This window comes from Varanus komodoensis, unplaced genomic scaffold, assembly GCF_004798865.1.
Source record: "Varanus komodoensis strain SLA01 unplaced genomic scaffold, ASM479886v1 scaffold43, whole genome shotgun sequence".
Lineage (NCBI taxonomy): Eukaryota > Metazoa > Chordata > Lepidosauria > Squamata > Varanidae > Varanus > Varanus komodoensis.
Genome location: NW_025335985.1, coordinates 4,278,513 through 4,300,489, shown reverse-complemented (window position 1 = coordinate 4,300,489; position 21,977 = coordinate 4,278,513). Strand labels below are relative to the sequence as shown.

At 40.7% G+C, this 21,977-nt stretch overlaps 1 protein-coding gene across 1 annotated transcript in view; it reads right to left on the bottom strand.

Annotated features, from left to right (window-relative positions):
* The window catches only part of TMEM38B (transmembrane protein 38B), a 28,361-nt gene extending 7,208 nt beyond the window's left edge, over positions 1 to 21,153 (bottom strand). The window contains exons 1-4 of the mRNA XM_044444031.1: positions 20,858 to 21,153; positions 12,970 to 13,126; positions 2,739 to 2,923; positions 1,067 to 1,154 (exon numbers count right to left, since the gene is read on the bottom strand). Coding sequence (XP_044299966.1) covers positions 1,067 to 1,154; positions 2,739 to 2,923; positions 12,970 to 13,126; positions 20,858 to 20,969 — 542 coding nt within the window. The 5' untranslated portion in view covers positions 20,970 to 21,153. The remainder of the gene's footprint in view (positions 1 to 1,066; positions 1,155 to 2,738; positions 2,924 to 12,969; positions 13,127 to 20,857) is intronic.
* Between the last annotated feature and the right edge of the window lie 824 nt (positions 21,154 to 21,977).

The window sequence follows — 21,977 nt, the reverse complement described above, 5'->3', positions numbered from 1 at the left end:
CAATGTATTTTATTGTGTTGTAAGCCGCCCCGAGGCTTCAGCAAGGGGCGGCATAGAAATGTAATAATAATAATAATAATAATAATAATAATAATAATAATAATAATAATAGATATTTTAAGATTTTCTATTTGTTTCATAGTCGCACTTTCTATTTTAGTTTCCTTTTTTTCTTAGTTCATATGTTCAATTTTAAATGTTTTAATAATTGTAGTTTTAATATTGTATTTTAGAATTTTTATATTACATAAGCATGGGATATAAATGCTTGTAAATAAATAATAAACAGAGAATTCCATGAAGGCTCCCCTCCCTCCCCTCTCTCTGGCTTTCCCCTGTTTACCTCCTACTCCAAGCCTTCACATGTTTAGCCATTACCAATTTCTCCTATAATGTGCAGCTCAAACCATGCATTTTCAGACACACATTCAATTCTACTGCTAGGCCAAAATATTTAGCCATTCTTTTCCATTAATATAAGAGTGCAGGATGGGGAAAGATAAATGTGTTTGGGGTGGGGGAGTATCTTGGAGGACACAAATCTGGCCATATTTATTGCATACGGGGAAAGCCACTGCATTGCTGACTGCAGCTCTGCTGCTGTGCTAAGTGGCAGTAAAGCTGCTGTATGTATGTATGTATGTTAAAAGGAAGAAGCAAAAAATTGTTTGCCACAACATCTTACATCGATAAGCTCTCTATTAAAATTATTTAGCCACAATTACTCAAAAGACCCTGAAATGTCACCCACTTTTGGGGGGGACAAAGTGAGAATGACCGACATAACGGTACCCAGTTCTAGTAGAGCAAAGGTGAACCTAAGAAGATGACCCAGAATCCTTTGCCATGTGCAAGGAGTCTGTGACAGATGCTTTTGGGTTCTTCAGCAGACACATTGGTGTGGTAAGTGATCCCTCAAGATAGAAAGTTTGAAGCACAATGCTTTATAGCATACCTTTTTAGAGAGTCATGTTACTGAAGAGTTACTCATTCAGTTCTTTCAATACAAAGAAAAAAGAACCTTCCCAGAACAGTGCCAATTGTTAGGAGCTTTTCACTGACTTACTAGGACATCTTCAGCAGTTCATTAGTTTCAGGCTTCCATACACCTCTCACCAACTGTTCAAAGTTGGATATTAGACCACCACCAGCTCCTGTAATTCAATAAAAATTATTACATGCGTAAATTGGTTCAAAGGGTCTAAGCTGCTCAATCATTCTTCTAGTTAGGACAACTGCAAAGCTGTCACATTATTTTCAACAGGAGCAAGGTATGGCCTTCAAGTTGGAGACATGAATGTTATGACCTATTTCACAGTTATTGAAACTGGATCCTCAATTTAAGACTCCTTAGAAAGCATCCCATTCTGAAATGTATTAATATTAATATTTCCTTAAAAATAATTCAACCAGAATCATCTTAAATTCTAACAAATCTGAACAGAGAAAAATGGAGGCAGTAGTCACTTGATACTCTGGAATTTAGAATTCATAATGGCCTCATTTTGTAAGGAACTAGTAAGCTTCATAGGAGATTGATTTTTCCTTTAGAACAGTGATTTCCAACTTGGGGTACACTTACCCACAGGAGTATGAACAAGGACATTTAAGGTCATGTGAAAAAACTGAATAATGGCAGAAAAAGGCACATACATCAACGGTGTAAGACAAGATACAGGTCAAAAGTTGTGGAATTAACTGGATCTTATGATGAGCAGCAGATTTATGGTTTTCGTTCTTATTTAACCTCTAGAAACATACCGTTCCCTCTGTTATTCCCTCACTGTTCCCTCACTGTTATTTTGGCAAATGGTGGGGAGTCCCTCCCTAAACAATGTGTTGTGAACACGCCACTACAGCATGTTTGTTTGGCAGTGAACATCTCACAGGCTCAGCTTTCACTCTCCCCTGCTTCATGAAGATTCAAGTGCTGTCGCAAAGGTACCAGTGTATATTAAACAGGCACTTCAGTTAGTCCTGTGAACAGTTCTTCCAGGTCTTCTCTACGTCTCTTCTCTTTGTCATAGTCTTTAATTTTATCATGACCTTATTATTCCACTGCCTTTTAATCCCATTATTGTGCTATTGATTTACACTTAACAACATATACATTTGAAATAACAACTATATTAATTACAAACATTTTGCTAATATGAAGTGTACAATTTATGGACATGGACTGCTAAGAGGGATGCAAGTGAAAAAAAAAGGTTGGGAAGCACTGCTTTAGAACATGAAGCAAGATTTATACAACAATATTTTTTTTAAAGAAGAAAAATAAGAAAAGTGATTTGGTAGGATCCGTGGACAGGATAAAGCCTTTGTCCAAAAAACAAAACACCTTTGGCCTGCTTCGGTCACTGTTCCTGGCTTAGATGGTAGGATTAGAGTTAGCTGACATAAGAGTTGCATGTTTGTGTTAAAAGAAGTTGTTTTCTATGTATCAGCATACATAGTCAGACCTCACTCCAGGGCGGCATTAGCTACTACAACTGAAAGTTAAACCAGGATCTCTTACCTAAAGGGCAAGATATTGTATCATGGGAATGTAACCCTAGGCATGCTTACCTTTCACCCGAAATCAGAGGGATTTACTTTGATTAATTAGCAGGATGGGGTTTCATTGCCATGAGGAGTAGCCAGAAATTGGAGTATTAAGTATTAGAGATTCCCTATCAAACCAAGGTTTGCAAAGTTCCAAAACCATTTTTTAAACAGGGAAAGATGTTACACATTACCTCTGGCCCAGCCAACCACTATCATGATCATCCAGGCACTTTTGTAGTGGCTGTGTGCATGGGCAATGCCACCTGTTATTTTCCATGTTCTAGTCACTTCCTTCATTCCTGCAACCACCAGTCGTATAGGCAGAAAAGAGAAACAGCGGTAGACTAGATCATGTGGACAGTAAAATATAAGATACCTAAAAAATTGAGGGGGAAAGTTTCAACCTTAGCTACTTCATACTTATAAATGAAAGCATGCTGACAAACTGAAACAAACACAGAACTTTTTTTTAAAAAACACACAACACAGATGTTATGAAATAATTCTGGTAGCATTGCGCAGCCAACTGGATAAATATCTAGAGTCAATCAGATTTTAATTAATTATATGTCATTACATTATCTACCATTCCTGCATTTTATATTGCTGTAGTATTGTGTTTTAATGTTTTATGGTAGTACTAATTTTTATTACATATTGTAATTCTACACTGGTATCATGAAAGCAGCATTGTCATAAAAGATAGCCTGAAAATAATCATGCTTTAATAAAGATGCCTTCCCAAAATACTGAAATGAAGACATCATTTCTTTCCAGCCTGAAAAGAGGTGAGGGAAAAGCCACAAGCTTTTTTGCAGGAAGAAGTGGTCATAACTAATATTCATCTTTTCAATTACTCTGGGAATGTAGAACAGCATGAACTATAACCTAAATTAATGGTAAATTTGGTGATGTGAATCTGTCACTAGGACATTCATATGGATCCATCAACAGACAACTCAGGGGATTTCCTAGGTAGGCAGAATGTTTTATAAATGAGCAACCAACCACCAACACTCAAATTGCCTACTGGTGACTGAACTTCTCCAATACACATAACCACATGCATTTGTATGCAACAGGGGTACTGATTCTTTTTCAGTCTGAAAGGAGAATTCCACTTTGGAGAAGCTGTCAGGAACCACATCTCAGTGGTGAATGGGCCTGGCAGGGACAGGGAGGACGCTGAAGGTAACAAAAATGCCTGCACAGTTTAGCTTAGTAACTATGCCAATAACTAAGCCACAAAGGTGACATTTCAACCATTCTAAATGGGGGCAATGCACCAAAGCTGGCCAAATGACTTGAGGATAAGGAAAAAAGTGAGCATGGCCATCTGGGAAACTGCAGAGGCCTGGATTTGAGATCAGCACCTCTGCCCAACAAGAGCCATGGAATGATGGGGGCAGATGAACATCAACTGAAGACAGAGGGGAACTCTGGGAATTGGCCTGCTCAGGCCCCCAACATTAAGTATTGTAGATTCAAGGGTAGATATGCAGTTGGGGGATGTGCACCATGAGGCCCATATCCTGCACACTGATTCTCCCATACGGTATATTAATTTATTTAATTTTTATACAGCCCCAAAGCAGAAGCTCCCTGAGCAGTTCACAACAACTTTTAAAATTACAAATGGCACATACAGATAATATAATATCACAAAAATCCAATATACAAATATAAAACAATGTAAACAGTTTTAAAAACTCAATAAAGTACTAGACCCATTTAAACGATAGTTAGTATCATATGCCATTAAATTTGTAGGAATAGAGGGCAGTCTTATCCTGGCACCAAAATGATGACAGCATGGGCACCAGGGGGCCTCGGTGGAGAGATCATGTCATAATCAGGGGTCAACCACCAAGCAGGCCCTCTCCTTTTCTGCCTTTCTCCAAACCATTCTTGGAGATAGCACTTGGAAGAAGGGCACCGAAGCTGATAACATAAGAAGATTTAGGTAAAATTACCTACTTCCTTGCATCATAATACTCAGGTTTAGGGCCAAATGATCAGCTTTCTGCTCCTCAAACATTAACAGTCAGCATAAAAGAGTTATTATAGCACAGTGCAGAACTGCTATGTTTCAAGGCTAGGCAGGAATGTAGCCCCAGTCTCATGCTACTGCTATATAAAGGCAAAGAGATAATTCTTTATCCTTCTTCTTGTGCAAGCCCATTTTATTGAAGCCAAAACAGCTTTTTAAAAACCTACATTGCAAATCCCAGTAGCACTGGAGAAGATCCAGGAAAACAATGATAGATGCATCATCAGCTGTGCAGAAAGCCATGTTTCCCTAAACTTTGCTATGTTTGCTCTCCAGATATACTAATGACGAACTATGTCTGACTTAAAAAGACTTGACCCAGGCCACAACATGGGAGTCTGTGGAAGAATATTCTTAAGCACACATAAGGGAAAAGGGTACCGAGTGTGCCCTGTATTTGTATTGTCCACTGATACACGGTCCCAAAGCAGTGAGGGGAAAGGAACAGTGAAATGGCAATCCAGTGGATTTACATAAGAACTAGACTTCTCATATTTAATGCCCCATCGGTGGGAATGCACAGTGGCAAATGGAGTGGGAGTGAGATTGAAAGGAAGCAGGGCCACCAGCAGAACTGGCTCCAACAGGCTCCTCACACCATCAGGTCTGCTAAGGGACCAGCCACTTTGAGTTCTTTACCTCCTTGAACTGATTTCCATTCTGGCTGGTCTTCATAACTTAGCAACTAAAAACAAGTGCTGATTTTTGTCTCCTGCCTGAACCCCTTTCCTTTTATCAGCTGTCTGTTTGATTGCAAGCTTACCATGGTTCTCTATAAGCCACCTGAAGGGCAAGGGAAAAATCCTTCAAAACTGAACAAAGGTTCATCTTCAGTCCTTTCCAGCCTGATAATGGCTCCTTCTACTAAGGCAAAATTAATGCCTCCAATTATGTTCACATTGCTATGGCAGCATAAGGCCACAGCTTTAACTTGCCCCAACTTAAGACACAGTGCTTTTGTGCTGCCAATGACCCAATTGCGTAACTTCAGTAAGGCAGCCACAAATAGTTAGCATCAATGCCATGAATTGTTTCAAATGATTTTCATACCACACGGGTCTCCTGACATTGTGAACTTGTCAAAATATGAGAGTAAGGAAGAGTTTGTAAGCATTCCCAGTACAACCAAGTTGTTTTATTACTGCTTGGAAAGTTGGAGTTGTGTGAAACTGATCAACTTAATAAAGACATTAAGTAATTAAGTAATATGCTTCAGACAAGCTGGATTAAATTTGATATTTAACAGGACTACAGATTTCACAGTGCTTTTAAAATACTCAAACTGAAATTATGTTTTCCTTATTTTTTTCCTTTATCTGTACAGCTCCCTTTTTACTGTAAAAGAAATTTCTATATCTTATTTTTCATGAAAGAGCAAGATCTGAAATGACATATCAAGATGTAAAATATCTTTATTCAAGCTAATTACATAATAAAAATATACTTTTCTCATCTGTTGTACACAGTCCATATATATTTCCTCAACATTACACTTGCAGTGTGGGAATACTGAATGTTTTAAAGCCACAATATTATGGAGAGAGGGGTTATCAGCTCAAAAGTAGTACATTCATTGATGTTGTGACTATTTGTACTAAAAATTTACCATAAATTTCTGAAGCTTTAATTCCCCCAACACCTTCTTTTATTTCTTGAAAGTTGCATAGTCTCCCTCTGGTCAGCAGCTGGCTGACCATCCGCAGCTGGAATAGCCAAATTGTGACTTTCAGATGCTGTGAGACTGCAACTCCCACAATCTCTCACCACTGTCTATGCTGGCTAGGGCTGATGGAATTTGAAGTGAAGCAACATCTGGAGAGCAGCAACCTGCCCAACTGATAGACAGTCATGTCTTTTTGCCTTGTTCCCAACAGGTGCTGTTGCAAAAGGCATTGTTTTCATTCTGATCTCCTGCCCACAGCCAGATCTGAAAGCAAGTCAGGTTTATCAGCAGAGTCACAAGGCATGTTGGCATGTCATTCTAAGCTACCCTGAAAAAAAGCCACAGTGGGTGGGTGGGTCATCTCTTACTCCTGGCAGAGCATCTGCTCAGCAGCTTCTCATGGGTCCTTTCTCTCTCAGTCCTTCAGACCACTGCTGGCATGTATCCCAGGGGACTCTGCAGCAGAAGTCTTCATTTCCTCATTCCCTGGATCAGCACTCTTTCTGTAATTGCCCCACCAGTGTTTAAGTATTTGCTGACTGATTTGGTTTGTTTTCTATGCTCTCCAAGAGTCAATGCTCTAAGGTTGCTGGCAGATGTAGAAAACTACCCCATCACCACCTTGTGCATGAGCAAAAATAAAATAAAAAGAACTTAAAAGTTGTGAATGCATTCAGGGCACCTTCCAGTACCACGAGCAAGATCACAAGAGGCGGCAGTAGGGTTTGCAGCTCTTGCCAGCTGGTTTTCTAGCTGCCACAGACATTGCATGAGAAAATTCACCATGCTGAGTTCAGACGTTGCACGAAGCCACCTTGAGTACAAGCCACCCTAAGCAACCTTGCCACAAACGATGGGTTCTCAGGGTGGGCTGTTTGTGCAAAACTACTCACAACTAGAAAAAAGCTCCAGGTTCAGAAGTTTAAAAGATTTGGAAAGTGAGGATAGACATCACTGCTTCAATAGGGCACATGAGCTGTTCCCTGAAGAAAGAGCTAAACAGACCCTTTAAGGTCACCACAGGCCCCCTTTCCATTTTACCCTTATAGCAAATGAGATAGGTGATTGTCAGTGGCTGAGTTCATCCAACACGGCAGGCAATCCTGAACTGCCCAAACTGACCACTCAGAAAATCACATGATTACCAGGGCAGCACAGACACATCACTTGGCCAAACAGAATAAAGCTAACAGGCTGATGACAGACATTGAAGTCTTCCATGGCTGCTCTTGCAAGGAGACTCTACGATGCTTTCATAATGAAAACAGTAAAATGGTGATCCCAGGTCCAAATGACCAAAGAAGCCACAGTGAAGCATGGAAACCTTAGGACAGACTGGTGATTCTCTGTGGTTTCAGAAAACTAATCCTGCCACACAGCAACTCCAGAACTGGGGCTGGACTACACAACAGACCCACAGCAGTAGGATTGCACCATGGCTTTCTGTGTCATGCAAATCCAGCCAGTGACTGCCCCAAAGTCACCCAGTGAGCTTCCTGGCCAAGTAGGACCTAGAATCCGGATCTCTCAACAACCAGTTCAACATGCTAACCATTATGCCACACTGACATCTCTCATTCTCACCTGTCAACAGCAGGGGACCTTTCCAAGATTTTATTATGTATGATTGTAAGTCACTTGGAATGCTATTTTCTTGGTAGAAAGATGAGATACAAATCAGATAAACAAATAAAGTAATAATACTACTAATGTTAAAAACTAGAGAAATATTACTTCAGACAGACATAGACAATGCACATAAGCATATTTGCATGAGCTTGAGAGGTAGATCAAAAAGATTCATTATTATGTCCTGGTATCAGGGAAAGTAGCAGACAGTATCTGAGTCTATGGCATTAGACAGATAGACAAAGACTGCCCCTCTGAAGAATGTCTAATAAATGTTTCCAACAGGTACCAGTAGATGTCACCAGCAGACAACGATCATCTTTCCCAGTGATAGCTTGATCAATAGAACAAAAATTACAATTTCAGTTTTTATCTAATATTTAAGCATTCTTTAGAGGAAATAATTTTAAAGCCTGAGATACTTTTATGGCCAATAAAGCATTCCTAAGCAGGGCTGGTTTTATGCTACAGTTCACTGAGGTCACATTTAACATGCATCATCAGTGCTCATATATCTGGAAGTCTCATGAAGAGAGGTGGCAGATATAAATAGGCTTGACTGAAAAACTAAGCATTTAATACTGCTCATTGGTTCTGGTTTGTTTTTTCTGCATTTGACATAATCTCCCCAGACTATCCTTATTTTACAAGGATATCTATTCCTCTGACCTCCAGTCCCAAATCCACACAATTTCATGCATCAAGCAACTGATCCAGTTTCTTATGAGCCATTTTAGAGGAAGAAAGGGAAATATTTTCTTCGAAGTTAAAAACAAAAACAAAAACAAAAAAACCCTACTCTTAGACATGCTAAGGAGGGAATCTTTTTCAGTTCAAGGTCAGAATTCATATTTGGCAAAGGTCTGAGGGAGCTGCAACTCCATTTCCGGACAGGCCCAAAGGTGAGGTGAGCTCATCCAACGGCCAAGTGCATAGGGCCAAATGCAATTCTAATGCATTTTAGACATGCCTCTGCAGGAGAAGCCTATGAAACAAGGAGGATTGAGTACTTCCTCAGCAGCTTCCTCTCCAAGCAGGAAAAAGCTCTTATCTCTAATTAGCAGAGTTTCCCTGCTCAGTGCTAAATAACTGAGCTTTTCTTAGTACTTAGCAGGGAAGAGCTTTTATTTCTGAGCAGCTGCTGATCCAAGATAGGAGCTTTTCCTGCCAGAAGGGAGAGCATGGGGAAGAAACTTGTAGGTGGATGCAGAAAAACCGCAGGCCAGATTCCTCATGCCTGCATTTCCATCCATCCTTCCATCCATGTAAAAACCATTCGATGAGAGGAGAAGGAACTCTGTGATGGCTGAACCTCTGCCTCTTGACTTACCTACACTGCAGTCAGACTGTCAAGCAACTGATGTACAGGTACCCCAATCTTCATAGTTTCTAAAGCAAAGTTCTGAGCAGTCTTTATTTTTAGACACCTTTGTGCCCCACCTTTTTTGCCCCTCCACATCTTGTCAGAAGTCCCCTGGAAACTTTCCCATTTGTGAGCAAAACCTGGGTGTGCTTTCACCAACCCAGCAGTGAGAAGCAAGTGGTTGTCCCTAACCACGCTGAAGAATTGCTTTCCCTGCAGACAAGGCTGCACCAAGCAAACTGACAGCAAGACGCTGATGGGGCTTGTCCGTGCTGGAGGAAAGAAGAAGAAATGCAGCAGTACATGGAGCACGCTGGTATATCCTTCCTGGTTTGTGCAGCTTAAACAGTAACTACAATGCTCCTACTTGAAGCTAGGGGGGCATATGGGCCCCATCAAGAGCCTCTTTCGTTGCAAGAAGGATGTGGTCTTTAATGCCTCCTAAAGGCTGCTGCAAGAGCCACAACAGAAGCCAAGTTCTAAACACAGACTTTAAACCAGGAAAAAGGCAGATCTCTGTAGGGCAGCTTCTGTCAATCATGGCTGTATTGAAAAATTCAATGCCAGAGAAGCATGGCTAAAATGAATGTGCTGCTTTTTTCAACTCATTACAGCCACAGTTTAAATAAAAGTCATTAATTGAACATGCAGACATGTATGTCTAAAGGTACTTGTGCTATTAGATTGCACCCTATAGAGCAGTGATGGTGGACCTTTTAGAGACCGAGTGCCCAAACTGCAACCCAGAACCCACTTATTTATCACAAAGTGCCAACACTGCAATAAAACCTGAATACTGAGGTTTTAGTTTAGAAAAAAAACAACAAACAGCCAGTCCAAGCAAATATATAAATATCCTTGGCAGCACAATGACCGGCCATGCAAAAGCTTGGACGAGTTGTGGCTAATGGGTCGCGGCTTGTGACACCATCACCTGGCGCCGCTACTCCTTTCCGAGCATGCGCATGGCCCCTATGTGCGCTGTTATCCAATGCTCGGCTGCTGGAGGGATGCTGGGGCGACTTGGCTCATATGCCAACAGAGAGGGCTCTGCGTGCCCACTGGGGCACGCATGCTATAGGTTCACCAACACTACTATAGAGAGACAGCCTTAAACTCTTAGGGAAAAGATCACTGCTCTACTGCACTGCTTAACATAGGAAACCTGTAGTGTACAAATTCTCCTAGCAAGGATAACAGCATAAACAAGACAAAGGATGCAATTTAACTTTCCCTGGCATTAAATTACCCAAGTACCAGCATTATTTATTTATTTATTCTGCTTAAACACCATTTTATTCTGCAAAAATAAACATTTAAATCCCCAAGCACAATCATTGCATGTAACTTTTACTTTAACTGTATCTTTTGCCAGTAGCTTACATGTCAAGCCATGGATCATTACTCATAATGCAGTCTGAGATTCATGCATTCTAAAATAATTATGACTGGGAACACATGAGCTTATATTCTAAATTGCTCCCCCGAATATCTTGTGGGGGGATTTCTGTCAACTCCCCCTCCACACCATCTCCAAGGGACTTCCAATACGCAGGAATAGATGTGGGGACCAGACGGGAAGGAGAGGTGGGAATGCAGCCTTTTGTGAGCATGAACTGTTCACAGAAGGAAACATAGCCATGGTTTACTGTACATTTTGCTCCCAATGCCATGATTAGAATGGGTGAAGCAGAAGCCAATTCTCAAGCCAATAAAATATCAAGAAAAAGATCTCAGTACTGCTTGAACTCAGAAGTGAGGCTTTGCCTTCATTATTTCCCACCATCCACCCTGCGTACTCAGCAAAGCATAGCAACATGTGAGCTACAGACAGTGAAGGGTTAATTCAATAGGTCATGTCCCAACAAGTAACAAAGGGCTGAGATTCAAGAGTTCAAGCCTCATTCAAAACTGTTCACTAATGAGCATCACCAATTAGTGAGAAATCTGAAAAGTATGGATAAAAAAGACATCAAATTCTCCTCTACACCAATTGCAAATGTGGCCAGGTCTCTCTGTCTGAAGGAAATTCGTACACAGGGCATACGACCCTAGCTTACCGAAATCACTAGCATGTATATGCATTTTCATTCCTCTTCTTAGCTTAAATGTTATCACATGTTGTGTATTCAGAAAGAACCACCTTCATAAAGCAGTCCGATTACTGGTTTCTGTTTACAGTCCCATGCAGAAATTTGGTTCACCTAATCTGATCTCTGCTTACCTGATGCCAAGCCCACAGAATTTAAATTTGGACTTAATCCCAAGTAACTATGCAAAAGACTTTTCTTCACAGAAGAAGCATCAATGAATGCTTTCAAAACAAATTTAAACAAACAGCTGTTACAGGTGGTTCTTTTTCCCCTGCCAATAGAAAAAATCCTGTTTTCTCCCACCTTTGCTTAATTCAGATATACATGCCAGCAATTTGAATGAGGACCTGAAATTGTTGATCAGCCTGAAATGTAGAGTAATTTTAGCTTTTAAAATTATTTTTAAAGTACTGTATCTACTGTTATTCAAGTTAACATACCTTCGGTGCACTTGGAAAAAAAAACAATTTTTAAAACAATATAAAACAGCTAGCAGGGCAAAAGAAAAAGAGGAGGGAACCTGATGCACAGCGATCAGCTAATCAGGACTGTGCACAGCCAGGTCTGCCGCAAATCCTCAAAATGGCTGATTGACTGATTTATCCCGATCCAGAAGCTGGACTGGGACACGTGTATGAATGCAATGTGGTTAAGTGCAGTGGTGTCGTGATGAAAGTGCTGGACTGGGGACCCGGGAGATCTGGGTCATAGTCCCCATTCAGCCATGAAATTCAGTGGGTGACGCTGGGCCCGTCACTCAGCCTAACTAACTCACAGCATTGTTGCTATGAGGCTAAGATGGAGCTATGTAAAACACCTTGGATTCCTTACAAGAAGAAAAAAAAAGGGCAAGAAATAAATGCAATATAAATCACAGCACCAACAGAAATTGCACCCAGTGGTGTCATTCCACTAGTGCAGATGACATTGTGGAAGCCAAGGAACATTTTATTTGCACAACTGCTTGCACATCTTAGGTTTACAAACTGGTGCACTAGTGCTTTACACAAGTGGGAAAAGTTAATGGTGTTCCACTAAGACAGCAATTTCTTCCAGTAACTGTACATTCAATTTAGGTCTTTGTATACTTTTTAGTTTCCATCCTAAGCAACGAAGGTGCTTAAAAATTACATGTGCAACACTTTAGTTAATTTGCTAGTTAGATTAATTAAAAACCTTTTGATCTAGGTGCCTAGGCAGCAGCTTGTATTAAAAATCATTTTAAGTACTTACAAAATCATGAATAGCAGGCACATGAGAAAATACTTTTTTCTTGCTCTTTTTCCGATTGGAGAGTTTGCTTTATCATCATGCTTTTTTCTTTCAAATGCAGATTTATTAACATGCATATTTCTGCACATTTAATATATTAAAATTCAAGCTATAAACCAACCAGGATCCCTGCATTATCTGTAACCCTAAAACCAAGGGTGGACAATGTGTAGCTCTCCAGATGTTGTGGGACTTTAATGCCCTTCAGCAGGAGCCAGCAGAGCCAGTGGTGAAGATTAATGGGAGCTGTAGTCCAACTTTAAGTTTAAATCATTTGTTTGAAGTATTATTTCCAAATTTTCAGCATGTCTTTGTTCTTAAAGCAATATACTTTGTTTTAAAAGTGACTTACCAGATTGATGAGGCAAGGAGGACACTGGTAGTGTTGGCAAGAAATGCAACTGGAGGTTCTGCTAGCATCAGGGAAGATAAAATGGACCCGCCAAAGCAGTAAAGCATAGCACTAAACCAGCAAGCAATGGGGCTGTGAATCGAAATTTCAACTGCTCCTGAAAACAATATAAAATACAAAGAGTACTTTATAAGGACTTCTGCTATTAAAGCCTCTCACCTTTATTCTTCCCCGAAAGGACAAAAACCTGAAGGCAGTCAAATCATTACAGTGCTCTTTAATTTACTTGTTTCCAGAAACCAGGCTTTCGTTATTGCACTGGTAATGTATTATACAAAATAAGTAAAAATGCCATCATGCACAGTGTCACAAAGAAGCTCCTCAGATTGTATCAAGCTCCCCCCTAGGAAAGTAGCAGAATTTCTCCACACTCTTCTGAATTTTAAATTGGAGGTACAAGTTGGAGGTATTTAACCTCAAAAAAAAACATAGTTTTCTTCATGAAGTTATTGTTTCTACTGCATGCTGACTTATTCTGCATATCATGGCATTCTGTGTGTTTGATACTTCGTGAGGCCTTGTCTGACTAAACAATGTTTGGAATAAATAAATCTGTGATGATATGAAACAGGAATCTTTCTTGATGAAATCTGGTATTTTGAATAGCATTCAGAAATTTTCTCCATTTAGTCATCAACCTAAAAACACAAGTATTGCCTTGTCGAATTCATACAGCATTCTTCTTAAAGACTGTGCACACCTAAAATATTGATCCTCAAATGGCAGTGTAACAAGAACTTTAAAAGAAAGAAGTAGGTATTGATTGACAGCTTCCAGAAACGTAGCTTTGATAGTATCTTGAGGCACCTTAAAGACTAGCAAATATCCTATGGTTTAAACTTCTGTGGCATGAAAACCAGTCCATCAAATGCAAGAAGTGGCTTCCTATATAGATAGATACAAAATTTCTTAGTTGTTTTACTTGTTACTTTGCAGGACTGACTAGGATATAAAGACTTCTGGATTTCTTCCCATTTTCCCTGCAAGAAACTTAAATGAATAATGATAGCAAAACCTAGCAGTCAACTGCATTATTATAACATTCTACATTAGTATGGTCATGAGGATCCTTTACAAGTTGTTGATCCAGTTTCCAGCACTTAATTTCCTATTGATTGCACCCTCAATGCTTGCATGTCTCCAAACTCAGAGGTTTACAAGAATTCAGAACAGAGCAGCAGAAGAGGAAGAGGTGATTTCTACTTTCCTGATTTCTACTTCGCCCTATTTCAGCCATCTAAGAGGGACCTCAGAAGAGGGTTAGGGTTAGGAAGGAAACTAGAGTTCTTCCCAAATATATTCCTGGCAGCCCCAGTCTCCTCCCCCTCCCCCAAAACTATCCCTTTTACGCTTTCTCTAAGGTCAAGTTTCTGAACCAGGAGAAGCAGCTTTTCCTTCTGAGCTGGATTAACGCAGGTAGAGGGGGATTAGAGGGAAGACCCAAGTTCAGAATTCTGTTTTCTGCACCTGTGGCTCCCTAGATGCTACCTATAGGCCCTAAGTTCATTCTCTTATTATTTTTTTCACGAACAATATTGAAATCCATTGTGGCATTCCTGGGTGTGTGTGAACCACACTGACTAGAACCCACACTACTTCCAGATAGACAACTCTTAGTACTACTAGTCAAAAGATATTGTGCAACAATTTTTTCTTTCCCTCCTTAACAAATTTTCTATGGTAAGGAAAAGAAACACAAGCAGCAGTGGGAAAATGTGGAAGGGTAACAAACAGAACTCATTTAGATCCCTATTTTTAAAAAAATCTATGAAATGAAGCAGGGTGATAGCTCACTAAAAGCTTCATCTGAAAACACCCATACATTCTCCTTAAAAACTGCTCTCTTGTATTTTGTATTAACAATAAAACATCATTTTTTATTTTTACTATATTTAGATAAACCTCTTCTTACAATCCAATCTATCCTGTAAGCTTTGCTCCAGAAACAGAAGGGCAAAAACTGAAAAGCAGTAAATATACAACCCAACTGAATCTATAGCATAAAAGACTCAGACTACAAACCTAAGCAGACTTACTAAAACAATAAATCCCACAGAAAGAAAAACTTATTTCTGAGTACACATGCTAAGAACTGCACTATCAAGCCCACTGATTTCATCTAGTATTTCCTTTTAATTTGGCTGAGCACTGGGCTCCAAGCTGGGCTTATAAATAGCCTCTAGCTTGCTCCCATATGGTAATAAAACCAGTTCCAGAAGACTAGGCAGAAAAGGGCTTGCATTTCCCCACCACCACCATTTTTAAGTTCACGAATAACTTGCATTTTCTAGTATTTCGAAAGAGACAAGGAAAAAATTGTAGCAGACCTATTTACAAGGTTTTGTTCCCATTCAACTAACATGATGAAATACTTGGGCAAACTATGAAAACTGTCTCCAAAGAAGATTCCTCAAAAACATCAGTAGTTACTGAATGAGGAAAAATGAAAGCCATATAAAGCCAACATAAAAATGTTTTAATAAATAAATAAATATATATTTAGAATTTGGGTGCTTTGGCTGTTTGAGTCAAGACAATCTGAAAGTGCTAGTCAGAGTACTGAAGACAACCACAACCGCATTCTAACACAATGCAGGGCTACATTCAAAGGACACTCAGCTACAGCTCTTTCCATTGCAAAATTCCAAACTAATTTTAAAATTAACTATTATGCTTTTCTTCTAAGAACATGTAAACAAGGAAGCAAGGAATTTAAGCAAACGGAATGCTCTGGTTCTCCCACAACAGTAACCATTAATTTTGGGTTCCAATGTTATGGGAACATTGCCATGTTAAGGTGGTCTGTTAATGATACATAACTGGGGGGGGGACCCTTTTTGTTGGGTTCTGAACTCCATTTAAACAACAGACTGGCATTACATGGGAACCAAGAACTGTGGGTTGTTTCACCCAGCTGCTCAGCATATCAGTTATACTATCAAGGAGACAGGTGAAGATCAAAGATAATCTGCAAAAGAAGATCCTGCCATATTTAGGTACATTTGCAATTTAAATCTATAGAAATACTTCCATAAATGCTAAAGTAATTGTTATATATGTATCACCAATATCTAATATAAAAGATCAAATTTTCACATTTCTGCTGCATGTTATTATTACAACTCAGAATTAGAGGATCACCATTCAGTTCACACGAAGCCCATCAAAGTATCTTCCAGCATTAATGCTGCAGTTAATTAAGCTTGACTGTGTTCTTGACAAGGTTAACAAGGGAGATAATTAATGGGAAGAACTATCAGGTTTACTAAATGACAAGCCAGGAACACAAGAGCGTTGTTAAACAAACCAAATCTCCCTATATCACAAATAAAAATTCAGAAAGATCTGGGAGCAGATCAGAAGACAAGCAAGCACACATTTCATACATTTGATTTGCACCATAAAATGAAAACATTCAGAAATATGTTTTAATGACCTATTAATATTTAAGGGCACTTTGGCCCTTCCCACCAGTGAGAGGACAAGGGACGGCAGACTGTTACACCATGTCTAGCAAAGCAGCATCAGCAACAGGGAACTTGGAAGGTTAGCATGACTCCAACTGACCTGTATGCAACATACCACTTAGCTCTGGTATTGCCAAGCTCCATTTTTCTTTTCATTTTTCCTGTAGCCACCTTGCAGAGGTTTAGTGCTGACACCACTGACAGCTGTTCCACCAATGCCCAAGAGGCACTTTGGAACAACCATGACTGGATTATTACCCTTTTCTTTGCCTTCCTTTTTTCTGGGGGAGCAGGGGGCAGAATGTGCGTAGTTTTGTTTTTGAGTTGGTTTTTCCAAGTGTGAACTTATAGCTGCCTGAGATGGGGAGTCTTGCCTGGTCAATGTCCTGGTATGCAGCTGCTACCAAAATGTAACGGGGAACATCCACGGCCACTGACAAAACAAAGCTGCATATAGGTTGATCTGCACACATGTGACAGCTGTCAACAGGCGAGCTTTCAAGTGAAAAGCAAAACAGTGAAATGGGATTGTCCCCAAACGGGGTGATGAGTACAGCCCCCATGACAGTGCAATCCTCAAGTTTTCAAGGAGTGCTCTGACAAAACCCAGCACCCTCCATCTTTTCCACAATTCCTTGAGCCACTCCAGGAATGGGTGATCTATTTCCCACCTCCTTTTTCTGAGTATTTACTTTCAAAAGCTATCAAGGGCAATGATTCATTTTGGAAGACCTATCTGGTAAATTTAAACTTCCAGGGGGTTTCTTGGATATGGAAATATGCATGTCACTTCGCTTTTTAACTGGCAACTGTCAAATGTGCACAAGTTAACCTAAATGTAGCCTTGCTTGACCAGTGTCCATGGATGTTGCCTACTGCACTTTGATAGCATGCATTTACCAGGGTATCAGCCAGGCAAGATTCCACATTTTGAATAGGCCTAAGTGCGCACCTGAAAAAGATGAGAGAAAAGATTAATACTGGGCGGGGGAGCCAATCTCAGTTATGCACATTTCTGCAGCAAAGTCACTCCAATCTCAGCTATACACATTTCAACAAGCCAGCAACAGTCACTCCAAAGTGTAACTTGGCTATCAGGGGAGTAGATCTGCTAAACACAGTTTGTCACTTTTCCCAAATGGCTCATTCACCACTTCCCCCAATCTATGCTGGGATTGGTCTTCTTAGTTTAGATGGCACAACTAATGAGTTGGGTTATTGTGGGTTTGACAAACGCTAGAATAAGCCATTGCCTTCACAGTGGCTTGTTGCCCTGAAATAAGCCACCCTATGGGAAGCAGTCTGGGTTTGCACAACATGACAATCACGGCTAGTTAGCCCTGAAGAGTTTTTATGTCATGCAGACACGGTCTATGAGTGAGTCCCAAACTTTAAGTTAATTACTGGAAAGTAGCATTTTGTTACCTTGCTGAGACAGGAATAAAATTCACTATTTCAGTGAAGCCTCACTTAATTACTTTATATTGAATTAAAGACACAACTGGAAAATAGCCTCAACACCACAAAGTAAAAGAACACATGAGACAGTAAAGGGGTTTGGTTTGGTTTGGTTTGGTGTGGTGTGGTGTGGTGTGGTGTGGTTTGGTTTGGTTTGGTGCGGGCTGGGCTGGGCTGGGCTGGGCTGAGTTTAATGTCTGGGATACAAAGTAATGTGGAAAACTGCACTGTGTGCCCAGGAAGGCATTGCATTTCTGTTTCTCTTACAGCTTAACCTCTTCTGCCTGTCATGCCACATGAAAAACTACTCTGGAAACCAAGTGTACTTTCAAGAGTAGATTCCAATAGAGAATGGGAATCTACTGTTCAGAGTCAAAAATTCCACTGGATATGCAAAGCTCTTAGGCAAGAATCCAGTAAGATTTTTCCCAGATTCTCACCTGCATTCATTCAACAAAATGAATGCAGTATATAACAATGTAATGAACTTTTCCTCCCAGACATTCCCTTAACCTCTTGCTTATGCAGATTACACAGATTTGCAGTCATACCTTGATCTTGCAGTTATACTCCCCATGTTTGCCACACCCACACAGAGACCCCACCCCCACAAATGTTCACCGTGTTTTCTAGGTTTATCTGGTGCCAGTAGGGTGTGACAGAATGTGCAACTCCCTAAATATGCTCAGCCTGATCATATAGCTATGTTTGGGCTCTGGTCCATTACAGCAAGGAACAGAGGGTCACTAAAGGTTCAGAGTTTTACTGACACTTGTGCCTGGGTACAGAAGATGTGATCAGCTAGAAATATAAGCATGACTGGCAATAAACTGAAGCAAAACCTAGTTTAGATGGAATGTAAGACTGGCCACATATGCATGCCCAAGCATTTTGTAAAGGCCAAAACCAAGGATCAGTGTGAATTTCTTTAAGTATTACAGTACTTTGCCCAAGGATTTCTGTTTTCCTTCTCTGATAATAGCGAGGCTGTTCCAGGTGAAAAAAAGCAAGTCCATTCTATATACAGGATGAACTGATTCACTGTGCAATCCATCTAGGGAAAAGTTTACTATTGGCATTAGAGAATGTTTCCATTGCATTCTGCAAAAGCAGGAATTGAATGGCCCCACTACAATGTCCCACAAATAAATCTCCCAGTGGATGTTACATAAAAAGAGCCCTGCTGGCTCAGACCAAAGGTCCATCTCATCAAACATTCTCATGGCATGGCATGAAGCCAACAGTCATAACCTGCTTGTTCTTGGGTCGTATTAAGAAATGGCGGTTCCATTTAACTATCATGGCAAATAGCTACCAAGAGACCCATCTTCCTCTAATCTTTTTAAAAAACTATCCAAGTTAGTGGCCATTGTGGCATTCTGAAGTAATCATTTCCAGTAATTAGTTAAGAGTTGGATATGAAGAAGTACTTTTTTCTGCTTAAATATGTCAGTCTCGGCGACTCTAAGAGGGGCCAAGGGTCCCAGAAAAGACAAAAGGAAAGCAAGGACCAAATATGTGATGAGACAGCTGCACGGCAGCCTCCTATATAGGACAAGGACTATGGAAATGGGCAGACTGTACAAGGCAAAAGTCCCCACAGTACAGCATTTAATTTCTGAAAAGGTAACTCTGGAGTACAAGCATTATGGGGTCTCACAACCTCTCCCATGTATGAACTCATGGAATGAAGCTAGAAAATGTAACAAGCTTGCTTAAATTAAGCAGGTCTAGAGCTGGTCATTTTATAGATGGGAGACTGCCAGGACATCCCATAGATGCTGCCACTTAAAATTCTATTTCTGAAGAAAGTATAACATAAAAAAAGAAATGCCTCTAATTCCTTGACGGATACATGATAGTACTCAGATCTACTCTGCATATTGCTTTCCATAAACTTGTTATACTGCTATTTCAGCACCAGGCAAATTCAGTTTGTTCGTTTTTATTTTCCCAGTAATTTTAAGTACTTTGTACACTGTTTTTATGCTACTTGGCATTTGCTTTAGTACTGCTGACTGCTTTTATACTATGGGATCTTCCTGTTCCTATTTTGGATTAATGTGACTGTAATTTTAACTTTTGTAAACAATCTCCTGGAAACTGTTGAAGGAAAGGATATAAATCAAATAAACAAATAGGCTTGTTACTGGGATTCACTGTTCCCTGCCACAGATCTTAGCTGCCTTTCCCTGATATATATAGGTTATTATGGTCATGTGATTTAGAAAGAAAGAAATTCAACACCTGCACTATTATTCTTTCCTATACAGAGCAAGAGCCCTAGTGAATGGGAGCAATGATCTATCTAGTCCAAAACCCTGTTTCCTAGTGTAGCAACCAGATGCCCCTGGGAAGCTAGCAAGCAGGACTTGAAGGCCCCACAGCAACAAGTGCATGTTGCCTCTGTATATAGAAGGTCCATAAAAATTTCAAGAACAAAAACCATTGGCAGACCTCTCTTCCATATCTTTAAGGACACCTGAGCTAGTTCCCAACATCAAATTTCGTGGGAGCAAATCTCATAAATTCATCATGATTAAAAACCACCCCTAGGACATTTGCTAGGTGTGTGATATATTAACTTTAATAAATGAATAAACTCTTTTTTGTCTGTCCTGAAAACCCAAGTCCCAAATATTGAAAATGTGTGCGTATGCTTAGAAAACGTGTGGGCCACTCTTCAGCACAAGCCCTCCGAACAACATACAGCTGACAAGCAAGACAATATTACAACTGCGAGCTCGTACAGCAGTTTCAATGCTGGCTGCCTCTCTTCGAGACATCACTCTGCACATGTTCAGGAGCTGCTGCTATTTCCTCTCGAGTCCGCCCCCGCAGCTCTGAAAGCTGGCACTGTAGCTCGGGGCACCTTCCCCTGTTCACCCCACTGACTCACTCACCCCGCTGCTCCTTCAGCGTCATCACGGAAGCCGCGTAATGCGCCAAGTCGAAGAAGGGGAACATGGGCAACCGAGAGAAGCGCAGCGGCACCTCTTCCAGGAGCTGCTCCATCGCGACAGATTCTACCACGCATGCGTTGACCGGAGGTAAGGCGGGTAGAAAGCCAAACAAACGAGCAGAGCTTGGACAGGAAGAAGGGGGCGGGCTCTAGACAAAGAAGGCGGGGCTAAACGGGACCCTCTGTTCCCACGTGTTCAGACCCCCTCCTCATCGCCTCTGACAGAGAGCGCAGGTACAGGTGAAAATCCGTGAATAGTTTTGTCCTGTACAAACCGCCGTCGGGAGTAGGTAGAGCGCTCGCGCTGAGGGCGGAACACGCTCCGACTCCACTTAACGCCGCGTCGGGCTGGAAGCCGATTGGCTGGGCTCGGCGCGAAGGGCGTGGCCAGAGCGAAGAAGTTTCGCCGGTCTCTTCCAGCTTGCTGAGTAGTGTGCGCCGTTAAGGGAGAGCCGCAGCCGTGTGTGTGTGTTGGTAGATCGTGGGGATCAGTCCCATTGATGTAAGGAAGGTTTATGCCTGAGCAGGCATGCGTGGGATTGATGCCAGTTTTGCTGGTTTCAAAATTTAGTACTTGCTTCAGCATCTTTGAAAATGAAAGTGAAGATAAGAAATCTTGCAGGTAAGTTGGCCACATACACACAATATGAGAATAAGTATACATATCATCTTACTATGAGCTGAGCTCCCAAAATACGAGCAAGTCATTCAAATTATTCATTGCTCTAAAACTGATGTAAGACCAGAATTGAGTCTGGTTTGCATAACTTCATGCTCCACAGAGCCTGGAAATTGGAAGCTGAGGTTGATGCGGTAACAGTAATGATGATCAGTGAAGATATTATCCAGTGTCACAGAACATGCTTATTTAGTTGCAGCTTCCTCTCATTGCACTCATGTTTTTCCTTTGTTTTCAGGCTCAAGTCCAGATGGAGACCCTGTGGGTAGCCAAGGCACCTTTGTAGTGCCCTAGGAAGCACCTGACACCTACTGTATTGCTCATAGAGGATACTCTAATGAGTTGATCCATACCTCTTACTGATAACTCAGCTTTATATACC